At 47.8% G+C, this 18,437-nt stretch overlaps 1 protein-coding gene across 2 annotated transcripts; it reads left to right on the top strand.

Moving 5' to 3' along the window:
• Nucleotides 1-1,227: 1,227 nt before the first annotated feature.
• On the top strand, nt 1,228-17,092 carry ADAMTS13 (ADAM metallopeptidase with thrombospondin type 1 motif 13). 2 transcript variants are annotated; one of them, XM_071453861.1, is made up of 25 exons: nt 1,228-1,688; nt 2,261-2,344; nt 2,421-2,545; nt 2,806-2,952; nt 3,293-3,427; nt 3,934-4,084; nt 4,682-4,786; nt 5,220-5,371; nt 5,475-5,538; nt 6,051-6,177; nt 6,518-6,666; nt 8,006-8,126; nt 8,709-8,789; nt 9,041-9,222; nt 9,626-9,761; nt 11,336-11,465; nt 12,071-12,260; nt 12,492-12,609; nt 12,915-13,044; nt 13,880-14,084; nt 14,560-14,857; nt 15,328-15,474; nt 15,941-16,117; nt 16,443-16,627; nt 16,912-17,092. In XM_071453861.1, exons 1-25 carry the CDS (start codon nt 1,611-1,613, stop codon nt 17,068-17,070), a joined length of 3,576 nt encoding a protein of 1,191 aa, XP_071309962.1. In that variant the 5' UTR covers nt 1,228-1,610; the 3' UTR covers nt 17,071-17,092. The 2 variants fall into 2 exon arrangements, with proteins under 2 accessions (XP_071309962.1, XP_071309963.1); XM_071453862.1 differs by lacking the exons at nt 1,228-1,688; nt 2,261-2,344; nt 2,421-2,545 and having other exon boundaries at nt 2,796-2,952; nt 3,939-4,084.
• The last annotated feature ends 1,345 nt before the right edge of the window (nt 17,093-18,437 follow it).

Here is an 18,437-nt window from a genome sequence, read left to right on the forward strand (position 1 = left end):
AACCTCTTTGCACATTTCTGCTCAGTCCCCATTCTCTGTATCAGTGTTTTTCTTCTGACAAAAGCTTTAGACTAAGGGTAGCTCTAAATACTTGTTAATTTTTATGATTTTCTTTAATAAATGCACAAAGAGATTTGAATTCTGGGTCTGGATTGATGATAGTTCAGAATAAAGATGTTTTGAAGTTTTAAATCTCTAAAGGAAGGGTGTTGTCTCCTTGTGAGTTCATCTAGTGCTCATCCCAGTGTCTTTGCATTATGATAATTCCCACTCAGTAACAGTTAAAATCTGTAGGAAAAAAGCTGTCTCAGCCTTTTTTAGATCAACTGTTCTCCTAATTGAGAGAGCAAATGCTCCAATAAATTCAGTGCCAGTTTCTGTTGTGTGTTCCCAGTCAGATTTTCCTCACTTTGGAATACACAAAAGCACAGAAATTCTCTGGCTCTTGGCACCATGAACCCAAGAGGTCACAGTTGTCATTTTTAGGGTATTTTTCCTGGGGAAATAGACCTTACATTGGGGTTTTGTGTATCAACCTTCCTCATAACTACTCCCCTTGTTCTGGTCTTGTTGGGGTTTTGTGTATCAACCTTCCTCATAACTACTCCCCTTGTTCTGGTCTTGTTTCATTTCTTTCAGTACCTGAGTTTGTTGTGGCTGAGCCAGCTTGCCCTTGTCAAGAAGAACATTTTGGGCTGAGGCCCTGTCGGGTCCAGCACTGCTCCATCCAGGCCTGGGGGCAGCTCTATGTCTTTGAATTCCTAGAGGACCATGCCCTCCTTTCCTCCTCCTTTGTGAGCAGCCAGGTGGTGAACTCTTCCTTTGTTTTACTGAGGAGATTCCCAGGGAGCTGCTTTGCAGGTGGAAAAGCCCTGCAGCCTCCTGGGGCCAGCAGCAGAGTCACTTTCTGTGAAGGGCAGCTGGTGAGTATGAGCAGGAACAGCCTCTGGGGCTGGCAGCTTCCTGCACCAAACATGTGTGAGCCATCCACTGAATAAATCCTTGCCATCCCCATGGATAGCAAATATCTTAGGAATAACTCAGAGGTGGATTTTTATCTGCTTCAGCAAGGAGTGGTCACCGTGGGTGAGGAGAAGATTCACATCAGGCCAGTCAGGAGCAAAGATGTGGCTCTGCTGAAGGACCTCGGCTTCTCCAGCCCCCACATCCTCTTCAAAAGTGCTGCAAGAGAGGCAAAGCCAGCCAGAGGTAACAGCCCTGCTGGAAAAGCTGTCTCCCAGAGCATTGCTTCCATGAGCTCAGAGGGAAAATTGGTGTTTACAAATACAGGAGTAGACCTGAAAAGGTTCCTCACCTCACCGAGGTGTGCCCAGTGTGTCTGATGTGGCTGGTTGTTATTTTGATAGCACAGGTGTGTTGCTAAAGCTGCTAGCAGGTGAAAGACACCACCAGAAGTGGGAAAGCTGAGCAAGCCCTTGGAGACCTGGACTTGCAGCTGAGTTATTGCAGTCTTTTGGGAGAGGGAGTGGATCTGTAGGACCTCTTATGGTGCATTTGAACCTCCTGGTGTTCCTCTGTGCTGTCCAGCAGGGTGGGCTCCTCCTCGCCTGCACAAGAGGGCTGAGGCAGCTGTCAAACATCTGGAGCTGATGGTGGTGGCAGGGCCAGATGTTTACTTGTACCACAAAGAGGACACAGAACGTTACATCCTGGCCAACCTGAACATTGTGAGTGCCTCTGTGCTTGGGATCCTGTGCCCCAGGGTGGTTGGGGTCACCTGTCCCTGGTACAGAGCTCATGTGCAGGGCATTCCTCTGTGCTTCCCTTGGCATGAAATCCCTCAAATTCCCTTGTACAAGGAGTAAAAGGAGATCTTAGAGGATTTAAAACCCACATAGAAAATGTAACTCTTAATTTCATTACTAACATTGCAACACAGGTAAAGAGTTTTCTCACCCTGGGACTGAGCTAAATCCACTGAATCCATTTAATATTTTACATTTCACTGTTTTATTTCTGTTGCAGAATTTTCATGTCTCTTTTTGCTATTACTAAGAAATTTTCTCTGTGTGTACTGCAGAAAAGTCTTTAGCATTCACTCTACCCTGTGAAACTTTTCATGCAGATTCTTCTCTCTGCTTCAGAGTATCTGACACATCCAACCACTTCTCATTGACAGATTTTTTAACATTTGTAGTGCATATGTTAGTGTTGCAGTGAGTGCAGCCCAGTTTTTGGGAACAGGGAGTGGGAGTCCCCAAGGCCCCTTGTTTCTTGAATCCTTTCTGTCTCTTCTCAGGGAGCAGAGCTGCTCAGAGATGCCTCACTGGGGGCTCATTTCAGAGTTCACCTCATGCAAATGCTGGTTTTGAGAGAGCCAGAGGTAAGGGGAGGGCTGTGTTTGAGGCCTGCCCAAGCTCCAGGCTGTTTGGAATGTGCAATGTGTGCCTTCCCTCCAGGCAGAGGTGAACATCACCACCAACATCACCTCCTCCCTCATCAGTGTCTGTGAGTGGAGCAAGAAGGTGAACCCCCAGAACGACTCTGACCCCCAGCATGCTGACATTGTCCTCTACATCACCAGGTGCTGAGCTCCCTGCCCTGGGAGGAACTGGGAAATAGGATTAGGTCATTTTAGTCAATTCTGCTTGTCTGAGTACATTTGGATTTTTTATGTTTCTATCATAACATTTGAGCAGTGGGCACTGGTGTCAAAAGAAATGTTAGATGGCTGGCAAAGCTAGGCCAGGAAAGCTCAGATAAATTCAGCTGAATGTCTAGACCTGGCTTTTTTAGCTCTGGGGTGTTCTTTGCTCTTTCCTCTTTATGTCTCCCTTACTTTAGGTTTGACCTGGAGTTGCCTGATGGGAACAAGGAGCTTCGTGGAGTGACTCAGTTAGGGGGAGTCTGCTCCTCCTTCTGGAGCTGTGTCATTACCCAGGACACTGGCTTTGACCTTGGAGTCACCATAGCCCATGAGATTGGGCACAGGTCAGTAGGAAACTGCCAGAGCAGCCCAGCAGGTTTTATTCAGGTAAAAACATCCTCCAGTTTAGGAAAGAAGCCAAAGCACCTCTTGACATAAAAGGGAATTCCCCATGGATTATTCTAACTCTTTTGGTCATCTTTATGGATTATTTTGGAGAGAGTTCCTTCCATTACTTGCATTCCTGCATGTCCTGTGACAATTAGAAGCTGCAAAGAGGAGAGAAACCCTTTGTGACAACAGTAGAAGGAAGGGCTGCAGAGGGAGCTCAGTCCTTACTTAGAGAAGGGAGGCTCCAGCCTCTGGGTTTCCTCTTCTCAGGGCTCTGTGCTGCTTCTGTTACAGCCTTGGCATTGCCCACGATGGAGAGGAGAATCTGTGCAGCAGCAGTGGTTACATCATGGGCTCAGCAGGAAACCACAACAGCATCGACCTCACCTGGTCTCCGTGCAGCCGGGAGCAGTTCCTGGCCCTTGTCAGGTAAGGGAATGGTTGAGTTCTTCAGCTCCCTATGCTGGGAGCTTAGGAGAGAAAAACTTAAAGAATAAAAAAGTTTATTGAAAAATGAGGAACACTGAAAAGCTTGGGGTTTGTTTATTTCTTAGCACTTGTTGCTGAGGTTAAACCCAGTTTTTGCTTCATTTTGCTGGAAGTGGCTTTGGTTGGTGCCTGACATGCCTGGGCTGGGCTGGATTTCTCAGACACTGGCTCAGCCTGCACATTTTATTTACAACATCAGAGCATCCAGGCACTGCAGACTGTGCTGGCTGGGTGCAGGACAAGAATGGGATAAAACTCCAGCAGCAGGGAACTGTGAGCATCTCCAGGCAGCTGCTGCAACTAAATCCATCCCAGCCCACAGCGAGCATGTGTTGTCTGGGAAAGCAGCAGCCAACTCCCAGATGAAACTCAGCACAAGTCTGCAAACATGTCCTTGTCCTCACTACCCACAGCTGGGAAAGTGTTATTCCTCATGTTTCTATCAGTACAGGCCAAACAAGCTGCTTGAATGACCTGCCGGCCATGGACGGCAGCATCCCGGGGTGGAAGCCTGGCTTGTACTATGGAGCAGATGAGCAGTGTAAAATTGCCTTTGGGAGTGTGGCCACAGCTTGCACCTTTGCTGACACCAATGTTGTAGGTAGAAAGTTTCTTTGTCCTGCTAAGGGCAGCTGGGAAATGTTCAGGAGCCAAAATTCGGGAGAACTGGCTGGCAGCGTTTTTATTCTGAAGGGATCGAAGGTGCTTTTCAGCCACAGATTTCTTGGCAAAACTTTCAAAATGTTTCCCTTCTCTTCATCACCTCCTTCCTCCACATAAATCTCCTGTAAGGTTTGCACAGTTGGGTGCTGTTGTGCACAGCTGGGTGCACCCACTCAGGGTCCTGCCTTGGGGAATTCTTGTTCACTGGATTCCTCCAGCTTCCCTGCCACGGCCCAAATCCCTTTGTCTGGGAAGCACAGCATGTTTAATAGCTGCCATCTGGACATGTTTTGTTAATGAGGAAACACTAAGGTGGGTGAAACTTTAATTGCTTCAGTTGATCATCTTCCAGCACGAGAGCTGGTGATCACTACAGTGAGGATCTTTTGACTTGCCCACAGCTTTTGCCCAATAGCAGGAAAAATGAAGGAACTTGCATTATTGGGTGTCTGGGGGAAAGCCTCTTTGGGCCTTTGGGACTGTGTTGTTGAGCCTGACTCCCTGAACTCCCTGATTTTCTTGTCACACCAGGACATCTGTAAAGTTCTCTCATGCCATGTACAGCCAGCAGACAAATCCAGCTGTACTCGGCTTCTGGTGCCCCTCCTGGATGGAACTGAGTGTGGCATCAACAAGGTAAGGAGGCTCCCACCAGGACTGGGTGTGGGGGCTGTGGGGCTCAGACAGCAAAGCTCTGTCAGTGTCTGGGAGGTACCTGGCACTCACTGCCCCTTGGACAGGGAGCTGAAACCAGTCCTAAACTGGTACCATCATGTCCTCATTTTGGTCTTTCCACCCTGTCTTTATCTCTGGAGTTGTTTTGCAGTTCTGTAGCCTGATATCTGAGCCCTCCTTCTACTGGAAATGACTTGTGTGCTCTTTGCTTTGACCCCAGCCTGATGTTAGACCCTAATTAGGAAGGGGACTCTTCAGCCTCTTGTCAGAAGGTGCCTCATTCACCTTGGGACTCTGTGTTACTGGACTGCCAAAGACAGGGACTCGTGCCAACCTTTTAGATCCCAGCCCTGCCGTGTTCACTGCTGCCAGTTCTGTGTGTTCTTGCTCCTAGTGGTGCTCCAAGGGTCAGTGCAGCTCTCTGGAGGAACTGAACCCCATGGCTGTGGTCCATGGGCGCTGGTCTGCCTGGAGCCCCCTCTCCCCCTGCTCCCGCAGCTGTGGCGGGGGGGTGGTGCTGAGGCAGCGCTTCTGTAACAACCCCAGGTGAGATGTGGGCACCTGCCTGTGCTCAGGGCCTCAGGGCTGAGTCTTCCTCTTGGCTTTCCTCTTGCTTGCTGCCTCTGTTGAGGAATTGTGTCATTTCCAGGCCTGCTTTTGGGGGCCAGGAGTGCCACGGTGCCAGCATGCAAGCAGAGATGTGCAATACACAGGTAATGGAGCTCAGCAGCATCTGCACTTCTGTCTCACTGTTGAGCCCTTTGAGGGATGGGTGTGTTGTGACTGTCCTTCCCACAGCTGACTGCTCTGGTAAAGATCTGGTGTACAGGCTCCATCTGTCTGACAGCAGGAGAGGTATTTGTGCCATGGAAGGCAGCAGGATTATTTAATAGCATTGTTCACATGTAATGAAGCATTTTCTCTATGCCCCATAGCAGGACAGATGCTGGGAAAATAGTGACTCACAATGATGGTTTTCTTCAGATGGGCTTTCTTGTATTGCTCCTGTTTTCCTTATCTATTTATTTTGTATAAATTGCAAAGATATCAGCTTCCAAGCACAAGTCTCTGCATATCCTGCAGCCTTCCTTTAAAGTGGTTTTCTTTCTTTGCAGTTGTTTGGGTGTTTTAATCACCAGGCACTGCATTTTGCCTTTAGCTAGAGGGTTAAATGTCAGTGCTCAGTCACTTCCTTTCCTTACACAATTATCTCTCTGGGATCCAGGCCTGTCTGATCACCCAGCAGGACTTCATGGCTGAACAATGTGCAGCAACAAATTTAAAGCCACTGTACCTTGATGTAGAAACACCATCCTTTTATACCTGGACTTCTGCTGTTGGCTTTGCCAAAGGTAAGGAATGTCTGGAACCTCAGTTTGTGCTCATGGACCTCTGTGCTATGGAATGAAAAGGCTGTTTCACTGAGTGGTTTAGTTTTCACATAAAACCTGAGTGCTTTCTGAGAGATCATGGAATCCCAGAATGGTATGGCTTGGAAGGGGCCTTAAAACTCATCCCACCATGGCAGGACACCTTCCACTATCCCAGGTTACTCCAAGCCCTGTCCCATCTGGCCTTGGACACTTCCAGGGATGGGAGTCCACAACCTCTCTGGATTTTTTCCCATTGCTTGATGAGCAGCCCTGTGCCTTCCTGAAAGAATAACTCCTTCCTTGTGCCTGCCTGCTCCAGGGGACCTGCTCTGCAAGCACATGTGCAGGGCTGTGGGCAAGGAGTTCATGGTGAGCCGTGGGGACAATTTCCTGGATGGAACCAGGTGTGAGCAGGATGACACAGAGCACCATGGGGATCTCCATCTGTGTGTCATGGGGAGATGCAGAGTAAGTGACTGGGGACTCCAGGTGAGCCCTTGACAGGTGATCTGCACCACAGAAACCAGGGGAAATTGTGCTAGGAAAAAACAGTGTCCCAAACAACAGAGTGAGCTCTTCTCAGAAGAGAGTTTTGTTCTTGGTGTGTTGGATGGAGTCCAAAAATCTACTGTTCTGTCTGTGCATCCAATGCCCTCTAGATAAGACATTCTGCTAATTATGCAGTAAACACACAGGGCTATTCTTCCCTAATCCAAGAAGCAATTGGTTTATGTGTTGGTGGAGGAGACATCATTAGCTGCTCAGCTTGCCTGCTGTAATTAGCCCCATAAAATGCTGAGTGTCTTGGAGGGAAGTTCCATGACTTGAGTCACTGAGTCAGTGGCAAGATAAGGAGCAAAACCTGGGCATCACAAGTCAACAAATTGATTTTTGGAGTGTTGCTGATCAAAACTGAAGTCTAATTTCTGGAGTTTTTTCCTGGGTTGGACCTGAGGAAAGCATTCTTTCCTGATGACCTTGGATCCAACTCCCCCGCGCTGTCTGCATTTTAGGAACTGCTCAGTGCTGACCCGTCTGGATGTTTTCTGTTGTTTCTTTACATTCCCAGAATACTCCTTGTAAATTTTATGTTTTTCTCATTATCCTCGTGCTCACCATGTTTTGTGAAGTGTTTCCCCCCATGAACAGCAGAGGGTGTAGGCACAACCTGTTCTGATTTTGGCTCTTTCATTGGCAGCAGTGATAAATATGCATGTTATGGCAGCTTCCAAAGCCTGGGATCAGTGGCTGCAGCATAAATTCAGCAGTTGCACATGTTTTGCTGTTAAGCCTGCTGAGATCCTCCTGTAGTTTTGTGTAAATTAGTCTTGTTCGTGGGAATGGGGATAGAATCTCTCATCTGAGTTCCATGGGACTGAAGTGATGTGAGCTAAGTTTGGCTTTGGAGTCTGGGGAGCTAAAGATTCCTTTAGAACCTGCCATTCATGTTTACTGTCCTCTTGGGCTTTTGTTTTTTCCTTCCTTCCTCCCTCCCTCCAGAAAGAGTTCATAGAAGAGAGCACAGAGCTTTGGGTTTAGGTCACAGGAGAGATTTTTTGGGCTGCTTCTTATGGGAAAGAAAATGTCACAGTTACTGAGAGTTGTGCTCTCAGCTAAGACCTCCCAGCCCCTGGCTTTGCATGTGCTGCCCAGTGGCAGCTCTAGGTACAAACACATCTTTTCCTTTGTTGTCTTCCTAAATCCAGGTTCCAAATGAAGAGGGCAGTTTCAGGAGCTCAGGAATGTTGCTTTTGCTCACTTGTTTTCTCAGAACAGGCCAGGCTGACAGACTCTCCCCTCTGCTCAGGCATTTGGGTGTGATGGCCAGATGGGCTCCAGGAAGGCCATGGATCCCTGCAAGGTCTGTGGGGGTGACAACTCCACCTGCACCAAAGTGAGTGGATCCTACACAGAAGGGAAAGCTGAAGGTGTGTAGTCCTCCCCCTCAGGCTCTGTTTGTGTGCAGTCAGTGTTCCAAATCTTCTCCCTCCTGCTTCTGCTTAGTTTTATTTTATGGAGGGTATGGAGATGGATTTTGGGAGGTGGGCAGAATGCCTTTTTTGGTCATAATTCTCTGGATGTGGGTCAGAAATGTAACTGTTTGGGAAGTCCCATAAATTGTTGGGAGCTGGGGGTGATATCAGATCACAGAATCATAAATATCCCAAGGGATCCACAAGGATCATTGGGTCCAGCTCCTGGCCCTGCCCACCAAGCCCACTATGTCCTTGAGAGTGTTGTCCATGCTTCCTGATTTGTTAAATTTGGGAACTGGTCTGGCTCTTGCAGTCTCATGTAGAGATCTTAGCAGAGAACCTAAAAAGAACCAAAGAAATTTGAGAAGAGGACACAGGATGCAGCTCAGCTGTGTTTGCTGTGCCACCATCACTGTGTTCAAGTCAAGGAGCAGGGTCAGGGTGAATTTAGGAGCTGAGCTGCAACCCCCATCCTTTCCCAGAGAGTTCCAGTGATGGAGGGTGACCACATCTTTCTCCTTTCCACCCTTCCAGAGTATGTGACATTTCTGTCCCTGCCCTACAACACCACCTCGGTCCATGTCACAAACAGGAGGCCTCTCTTCACACACCTGGGTGAGTGGAATGAAAAGGAGAGGAGGGGATACAGGCAGGGCTGAAAGGAGCTTGTGCAAACAAAGAAATGGAATTTTTGGTGCTGCATTTTGCTTGTGGGATGCTCTTCAGTGGGAAGCTGTAGGAGCCACGCTCCATGGGATCTGCCAAACTTGGATCAAACTGGTTCCTAGCAGGTGGGCAGCCAGCACCAGGGGATCCTGGTGACCACATCATGTCTCCTAACCTCACTGCTCCTCTGGCTTCTCCAGCTGTGAAGGTTAAAGGAGAGTATGTGGTGGCTGGAAAAGGAAAAATCTCACTGAATGTCACCTACCCATCAGTTCTGGAGGACAACCAGATCAAATACCAAGTGTTTCTCACCAAGGACAACCTGCCAAGCCTGGAGGAAATCCATGTGGATGGGCCAACACAGGAAGAAATTGAAATACAGGTGAATGAAAGCAGCAGAGTTGGAAGGTGGCCAGTCAGAAGTGGCCTGGTGTGGGTGGCTTTGCTGCAGAATCCAGGTGTGGTGAATTCAGGTGTCCAAGGCTGGGGGAGATGGTGTTCACTGAAGAGTGATGGGATTGCTGTTCTTGGGAATGGCTGGGGGTTGGCACTGGGGGTGATTGTGTGTGGAAAACCACACTTGAGTTAAACCTTCTGCTTGGCTTATTCACTTTCAGTGCCCAGAATTCACAGGGTGGGTGCTCTGACTGCATCTGGCTGGGACTGAGGCACTGCAGTGAGGCTCAGGACTGGATGGAAAGAAGGAAGACTGGCTTCTCCTTCCTCCATCCTAAGAAATAAATCCAAGTTTTCTTCTGCACTGACCACAGTTTTTCCTTCCCCAGGTCTACAGAAGGTACACAAAAGAATATGGCAATGCCACCAACCCAGACATCATCTTCAGCTACTTTGTCCCCAGGGAGAGCCTGAGCTACCTGTGGATTCCTCAGCAGGGCCCATGTTCAGTGACCTGTGGGGAAGGTGAGGCAGCAGGACTCAGTCTTGACTTTTTATGGAGACTTCTCCTTTGGTCTGAACTGAATTTCAAAGCAGATTGCTGGAAATGATTGTTAGTGTTCAACTGAACCAAAGAAAAAAGTGCTGGAGCTTTTGAATTAAATGAACTAATCAGCAAATGAGCTGAATCATCAAAATGATACTGAAAATGTTTGATCACAAAGAGGATTTTTAAATAGGTCTGAACTGAACTCTTGGTTTTAAGACTAAATAATTTTCTCAGATTTTTCAAAGTTACTGAAGACTGTAATTTGAAGTTGGCTAAACATCAGAAGTCTGAGACCAAAGGGGTATCTGGTGTCTAACTAAAGCCTCAGAGCTAATTATGAAACTTCCTTCTTTGAATTCTATTCCTGTGCCATGGCTAATCCTTTCTGTCTCCCTAAAGGAATCATAATGCAGATTGTAACAGCTCACTCTGATAGATGGCCTGACATCTTGTTTACCAGATAATTCAGATGACACTGGCAGGCCTCTCAAGACTTCTGTGACAAGGATTAAGAAAATGCATTAATGAATATTTATGGAAGTCAATCTACACAACTAGTTATGCCTGGAGAGCTTTTCTCCAGCAAATCCCCTAGGTGAAGTGATTGCTGAAACCCTGAAGTAAAGAGCTCAAAATGCTCCAGAGCCTCCAGCTAATGCAGCCACAACAGAAAAAAGAATGAGAAACTTGGGACTTAAAATAACAGAAAGTTGGGAATCTGGGCTGAAATTGCACCTTGAGAGCTGAAAGTGATGCACAGGCCCTCCTCAGCAATAATCATTATTTGAAAACCAGGAGGGTAGAGCAAAGATAAGGCTGCTGATGGATTCTGGACATTTAGTGCTCAGGGTCATGGTGCTTGAGATTCAGGAATGCCTGGCTCTCCTTGTAGCTCATTCACTGAAAGGAGACTCCTTTTAGCTTTGCTTGTAATTTCTTTGAGTTTGACTTTTCATCTGCTTTGCTTTTTATGTTCATTATTGTTAAAAATCTTCTCTATAGCTGTAGCTTATGAATATTTCATTCCTTGCCTGCTGCAGGCACTGGAAGTCTCCAGTTTCTCTCCCAGTGCCTCTGGTTTTGGCTGTTGCTGATGCCTTTGGGGAGGTTGGTGCTGTTTGAGCATGAGGGCTCTGTGATGATATTACCTGGTCACTTCCACACAATGGCATTTAAAACCAGCTCCCTCCTAGAGCTTTTTTTGCTGTCCCTCATCAGTCAGATCATTAGAAGTAATTTGTTCCAAATTAGGATTGGTATCTTTGTTCTTTCAACCAGCCAGTTTAGAGCAACCTCTTCCATTTTGGCAGTGGGTTATCAATCAAACTTCTCCTCTGCTGGGGTGCTCACCTTGGAAAATCACTTTAAAACTCTTGAGGGAGGTTATTTATCAAAGAAGCAGTTTGTGTGTTTAAAGGAAGTCTGAATTCCCACACAGCCCATTTTCTTACCCAGGTGATCAAGTAAAGCAAAATCTCTGCATCTTCCTTCCATAACAGAGGGGAGCTGTTCACTTATAACTTTAATTCCTTTTCCTTTTGTGTCCCAGGGGTGCAGCCAGTGGCTCATGTGTGCTTTGATCAGACCAAGAATGAAGTGACAGAGGATCTGAAGTGTCTGGAGCTGCCACAGCCCCTCCCAGAGCACAAGCCCTGTGCCATGGAGCCATGCCTCTACAGGTTGGTGTTCCTGGGAGCTCAGCTCAATTCCTGCCTTGCTCTGCTACTTAACCCAGGCTCTGTATTTGTGTTGTCAAGGCCAAAAAAAAAAAAAAAAAAAAGAAAAAAAGAGAAGTAGGAAGTTGTTTTTTTGTAGCAGATCCCAAGCCATGTTCTGCCTTTCCTGGTCCTGGTCCTGTGAGATAATTGAGATGTCAGCTGAAGGAATGGGAAATAGTCCTTCAATGTTTTACAGTAATCTGATAAATGAAGATATTTAAGGGTATATCCAGAAGAAATGCCTCTCACATCCTTTCCAAGATGGTGCCAACAAAGAGGGTTGACCCTTGTGTTGATTATTTTTGGGAGGAGGACCAAGGGCCAAGCCTGCCCAGACGTTGCCCTCAGAGACCTTTTAGTGCTCCATAAAAAATGATTGCACTGTGAACTATAGCCCCTTAGCTTAGGTGCTTTTAGTCCTTGGAAGGACTTAAATTGTTCTCTCAGTCACATCCAGACAAGGCTTTTGAACAGAATGCATGACCCATTTCTGTAAGCAGTGGCCTGAGTAATAAACCTCCCTGATGCAGATGGGAGATGGGGTGATGCAGCTGCCTCCCATTTAGGTGGAAGATGTCTCAGAGAGATGAATGCTCTGCTGTCTGTGGGACTGGAGTTGCCCAGCAGAACCTGACCTGTGTGCAGTTCCATGATGGCCTGGAGACTGTGGTGGATGACAGCCTGTGCCCAGCAGAAGAAAAACCCCTCTCCCTTGTGCCATGTGTGGTCAATGTCTGCCCTCTGGGCTGGGACAAAGTGAGTTTGCTGGCTTGGCTTTTCAGGAACCTCACTGGGAGCTTTGCACTTTTATCTACCACTTAAGAACCACCAGCTTACTCCTAGAGAGTGGTTTGCACCACTGCTCTGCCCAGTTAAAAGCTCATCCTGTCACTTTAGACAGCTCCATCCCTCTTTAATTGTGCTGCTGGATCCCTCAGTTCCTCGTGGTGGTTTGTTTAGGGCAGCTGTTTTTTGCTCTGTTCTGAGGAGGAAGATGCACACTTACTTCAGCCTCTGGAGCCACTTGGGCATGTCCAGCTGGAAAATCAGACTGTGTATGTCTGGAGCCCTGTAGCTGGGGAGTGTTCTGTCTCCTGTGGTAGAGGTGAGGCCTTTCTGTGCTGCAGGGAAATGTTCCTTGGCTGTAGGTGTGAGTTCAGTGCCTGGGAACCTCGGGGCCCAGCTGGTCTTTCCCTCTCTACAGTTCCAAGAGTAGCTGTGATCACAGTTTTTTTGGAACAGAACAATTGGAGGGTGGTCTGGCTGTGCTTCAGAGCTGGGGGGATGAGTGCAGTAAGAGTGCCATGGCTTGGGCAGAGTTTGCTTGTTTTGTACACACAGATGTGACACTTCTGACCTATTATGAATCCTTGCATCCAAACCACACAGTCAGATTGCTTCCCTTCCTAGGTAAGACTCAGCTGCACTATGTTTGTGTGGCTTTTGACACCAAAGAAGAAACCCAGGAGGAAAACTGTCAGCCAGTGCCAAAGCCAGAGAGCAGGGTGGAAATCTGTGAGCTCAACCCCTGCCCACCAAGGTAAAGCAGTTACCAGGAGACAATGAGACAGTGAGGGGTCCTTCCTTTCTCTCTCTGTCTGCAGGGACATGATAAATGAAGGGTCAGGCTACTCTTCCCTTCTTTGGAAGCACAGCCAGCTGCAAAAACTGTAGCACTGCTCCATACTCAGCAAACTCAGAGTCTTTCCTGGGCTGGTACATCTCAGACAGAAATCAGTGAAGTCCTCAGAGAAAAACTGAAAACCTCTCAATCCCTTATTACTCTGAGGAAGCAGGAGCAAATCTACAGCTGCAAAAGGTGGTGACACATTTGCCAGCTGTGCAATTTCCACTGAACATGAAGGAAAGTAGCAAGAATTAAATATTCTCAGAATCTGGAACAGCTGCTCTGAAAACTGAAGGAAATGCATTGCACTTTCCTTAGGATTTGTGGTGAGCTTGCCCTGCCCTGTTTGCTGTGGGACTGGAAAGCTACTGGAACTTTTTTTACAGGATGCCACTCCCAGGGCCTCTGGGTCTGATCTTGATCTGAGAGTGCAGTGGTGTGTGTGTGTTTTGGAGGGAGATAAGATTGTTTCTGCAGTTAAGCCTGTGTGTGTCACTCTGGGGAGGGCGGTGATGGACACAGAGTAAGATTCAGTGTGCATCTGAAATCTGTGGGCTCCTGGCAAAATGGGAATGCCCTCTGTATCCAACTCCAAACCTGCCCCAAGCTGCATTCCAAGCACCACGGACTATGTGAGGCAGAGGATGAAGAAGGAGGAAGGGTGAGGGAGCTTCAGTGCCTTTTCTGCAGTGAGAGACAGGGTGGGGATTCATCCCTAACTCACTTTTTGTCCTCCCTGCCCTGTCAGGTGGAAGGCAACCCCGGCTGGGCCCTGCTCCTCCAGCTGTGGGCTGGGCTTGGCAGTGCAGCTGGTCACCTGTGTGCAGACCCTCCATGGCCAGGAGGTCTTGCAGGAGGAACATTTGTGCCCTGTGGCAGAGAAGCCCCTCACCAGTGTCCCCTGTGTCATCCGCACGTGCTCTTACGAGTGGAGCTTCAGCGAGTGGTCAGAGGTACCTGCTCCCCATCAGATGCAGAAGTTTTCCACCTCTCCCCTTCCCTGAAGGCTGCAGGGGAGAAATAACAACTTTTGCCTTGTCTGTTGGCTTCCCACAGCAATGCTAAAGTGTTTCCAGGGGTGTTTTCCATCCTTTCCACTGCCCTGTGTTTAGCAGCCGTAGGTTTGCTTCCCACCTTCCTCAGCTCAATTTTTGGCTGCAGCCTAGAAATGGTTTTGGCATGTTTTCTCCTGGAATGCAGATATTTTGGGATTTTTTAGGAAGTGGTTCTGCAATTTAAATATATAGTTTGGAAGGTCCCCTGGAAAGGGGGGCATCTTGTTCCATCAGCTATAAGAGCACTGACAGGGCAAATGCTAGAAGAGCATCAGTGACCCCCCCCAGATCATGCACGAGCTTATCAATGCATTTATTTCCAAAGACCACCTGGAATGCAGGGATAAAAGCCTGTGGGTTTCTTCTTCTGCAGTGTTCAACATCCTGTGGGAATGGCATTCAGACCAGGCAGGATTTCTGTCTCAGCTCTCTGACCCACAAGCCTGTGAACCCCCTTTTCTGCCGGCACTTCCCCAAGGCCATCGTGGTGCGTGGCTGCTCTGCAGGGCCCTGTCCTGAGCAGGGGGGGACCCAGTCCCCTGGGGCACAGCTGCAGCCAGTGACACCAGCCACACACCTGCCAACAGCTGCAGCTGCCCCAGAGCACAGACACAAGGACCTGGGTGTGCCTCTGTCTGCTGGGCCCCAGGAGCAGACAAAGCCCAGTGGAGGTGAGGAGGACACGGCCAAAAGGAGCTTCTTGTGTGCAGCTGGGCTGTGGGGATCCTGCTGCCAGACAGGGACAGGAGCATGGGAGGGAAGACATCTGGCTGGGAGGGAAAACCTGCTGTTCCAGCATGTCCATGTTACCTGAGCTAGGAACAGTGACTCGCTTCCCTGTGCTTCCCAAAACTCTTCTGGCTTGGGAGCCTGTGGGACAGCAGCTCAAGGCTTCAGGGAGTGTTTAGACAACACTCTCAGGCACATGGTGTGATTCCTGGGGTAGTCCTGTGCAGGGCCAGGAGTTGGATTTTGATGATTCTTTTGTGGGTCCCTTCCAATTCAGGATGTTCTGGGATTCTGTGACTCTTCCTGTGCTTTACCTAGAATATGTGACCTTACCTGTTCATTGTGCCACAAAGGGAGTTGTTTCTCCTGTAGTTCCTTCTGGGTGTGTTTCTCACCTGTCTCTGCTGTCCAGGTGTCTGTGGAAACCTGTTTCTCAATGCCACTGGCATCATCAACATGACAGGCGTGGAGAGCAGGGACTGCACAGTGGCCATCGGGCGTCCCCTGAGGGAGGAGATCTCAGTGACCATCCTGGAGAGCTCCCTCAACTGCACTGCAGGTACTGCCTGCAGCTCTGGGCTCCAGCCTGGCCCTTTGGCAAAGCTTCATCTCAAGCTGCACCTTTTCTGGTGCCTTGAGAAGCTCTGGCTGCCTCAGAGCCTCTGTAGTCTCTGAAACCGTTTTACTGAGTTTTTCTGTTCCACCATGTTGGTGCCAGATGGAACAAAATGAAGATGCTGCTTGTTCTCCCCTCACACAGTGGTTTCTTACCTGGTTTGTTGGTAGATATGAGATGAAAGGAGCTTATGGGGTTAAAGAAGCTGCTTGTTTTGGCCTGTTATAAAACTAATGTACCCTCTAGCTGGAATCAGCAGTTAGATTAGTTAACTGGCCTGTTCTCATGACAGATTTTGATAAGATAGAAACAAGATGCAGAAATTACTTGATTCCAGACCTGTCTAAGAGAGACTTTGGCTTTTACTTGAAAGAAAAGTGTTTCTAGGCCCTGTGCTCATCCGTTCCAGGTGAGATCCTGCTGTTTTCTGGGCGAATGATGTGGCGGACAGGCTGCAGGAAGCTCCCTCTGTCACTGATAAATTCCAGAACCAACACACTGATTGTGAAACAACGAGTTGTGCTGCCAGGAAATGGGGTCATTCTGCAGTACAACAGCAGAACTGCAACCAAAAAATATTACCAAGGTACTGTACTGAAAGTTTTGCTCTTGCTTTAGATTAAGGCCCACAGAGTTCCATGAATGGTGGTTGCCTATGGAAATCTATGTGAACCTTGCTTCATTTTTAGCAGCTAACAATGCCCTTCTTGAGGAGTGTTGGATTCACTATTAATTGTGGACTCCTCTTTTGTTTTAAAGCAAACCCCCCCAGGTATTTGCTGATACTTGAAGGTCCCCAGCTGAAAATCCCTAAAGAAACTGTTCTGCCTGTGTTTAATTTAAATGATTTCTTCCTTGGAGGTGCTGGATACTTCTCTAAGCCATTTTCTCTTGCCCCTTTGCCCTGTCAGACTGTGACCAGCAGCTGTTTGGCCCCCAGGGTGAGATAGTGAATCCTGTGCAGTTTCCTGCTGAGAGGCAGGGGCTGGTGTGCCGGACGTTCATCACGGTGGCTCCGCGGCAGCGCATCTCCATCCGTGCCCTCAACGCTGACCTGGGCCCTGAGGGCAACCAGACTCACTTCAACTACATCCTGGTGAGGAGGCAGGAACCCCAGGGGGATGGTTGGGATGGGAACAAACCCATCTCCATTAGAAATTTCCACCCAGATACACAGTTCAGTCACAAACCAGGGACTGGGATCTCTGTTGTGTTCCTATCTCTGATGGCAATGATAATTTCTGATATCTACTGTATTTCTTCTAACCTTTGTAGCACAGCTTTTCCCTGAGTGACCAATCTGCAAGTCTCCAGTATTTTTAAGCACTTGTTTCATGTCTGGCCTGCTGAGATAAAATGGTTTGGTTTTTCTTGCTGCAGGTCCGAGATGTCAGCACCATGAAGACAGTGGTGTTCCATGGGAAGCAGCAGTTCCTCTGGCAGTCAACAGGAAGCCAAGCTGAAATTGAATTCCACGAGAATGTTAAGGATCACAGAACCCATTTCTGGGCTGAATATCATGCTATTGAGCCTAAATAAAAGCACTGCCCTGAGAAAAGCCCAGTTGGTCACTGCTGCCTGCTCACAGCACACATTTAATCTTCTTGCTTCCTCATCTGTTGAGTAAGAGCAATGTCTGCTGACTCCTTTGGGATCTCAGTCTTGATAAAGATCATACAAAACCCATGTAACCCCCAAATATTTAGCAAATCTTCCTCATATGGGTTTCCTGTCTGATTTGGTTGGCATTAATGCACTTTACATGTCTGCAGGAGGTGACTTGGGCACTGGAATGTGTCAGGGTCCTGCCTCTGTAATGTGGTGGGACCTTTTAGGAGAGTCATTTGATTTCTTGGTCTTCCAGTATAAACCTCTGTACAGCACAAGTAATATTTTAGCCATTAAATTCACTCTCTTGCAGTGTAAATGCCCCTCAAAACTGAGGCACAGTGTAGTTCTGGAATGGAATAAAAAAGGCACAGAAGTGTGAGTGTGAGGATAAACTGCCAGCACAAGGAGATGTGTGGGGTGGGCAGTGCCACCCTAGGACAGGTCACTCAAAACTTGAATGATTTCAGAAATTAGCTGAACTGAGGCACTGCTGGGCAAGCCCTGGTGACAGCTGGCTTTATGTGGGAGGACTAAATGACATCCTGAGGTCCCTCCCCAGCTAGCCTTTCTCTGGTTCTGCTGTTGGGTATCTGACAGTGATACCACCTTTTATTTTCTGTGAGAAAATAAAAGAATTAATGCCGTGTTTGATGCCAGGTCTGACTTATTCAGATAAGAACAGTAGCTGTGCTATCAGTCTGTATCTTCATTTGACAAGAACTGTGGTTGAGGCTGCATGGACAAGCTGTGGCAGGAAGAGAGATTTTAGAGCAGTGGCAAATACACAAGTTTCATTTAAATGAATTTTTAGGTTATTTCTTTTTTTTTTAGTATCTTGAACATTGGGCTGTGCTTTTGTCCAAATCTGTCATCCTCCTCAAAATCACAATATACTGCTTAAAGGGTCTTTTCTGCACCTGGAGCCTGGCTGGACACATCTGCACTTGCTCTTCATGCTGGATGCAATAAATGGTTCTGCCTGGGCAGTTTTAACCCTGCTCCTGCTTTCTCTCAGTTGGATTCTCTGACATCCTTCTACAACCACAAATACTCTTCTTAATTAATAGCTGTTTTTTTGCTGGTTAAACCTGGAGTTTTTTGCTTGCCAGCCTCCAGATTTACATTCCATTCCTGGAGGAGCCAGAAAATAGATTCCTGAAGTGAGATCCTCGAGGAGCTGGATACATCAGCTATCCCTCTGCAGTGCGTGGGTGATGCAGGCCCTGGGCCTTCATTTCCTGTCTGACAGGAGATGGTAATGAAAAGACATCCTTTCCTTAATCCCTTTTTTGTAA

This window comes from Agelaius tricolor, unplaced genomic scaffold, assembly GCF_023055355.1.
Source record: "Agelaius tricolor isolate 1412-34295 unplaced genomic scaffold, bAgeTri1.0.p SCAF_38, whole genome shotgun sequence".
Lineage (NCBI taxonomy): Eukaryota > Metazoa > Chordata > Aves > Passeriformes > Icteridae > Agelaius > Agelaius tricolor.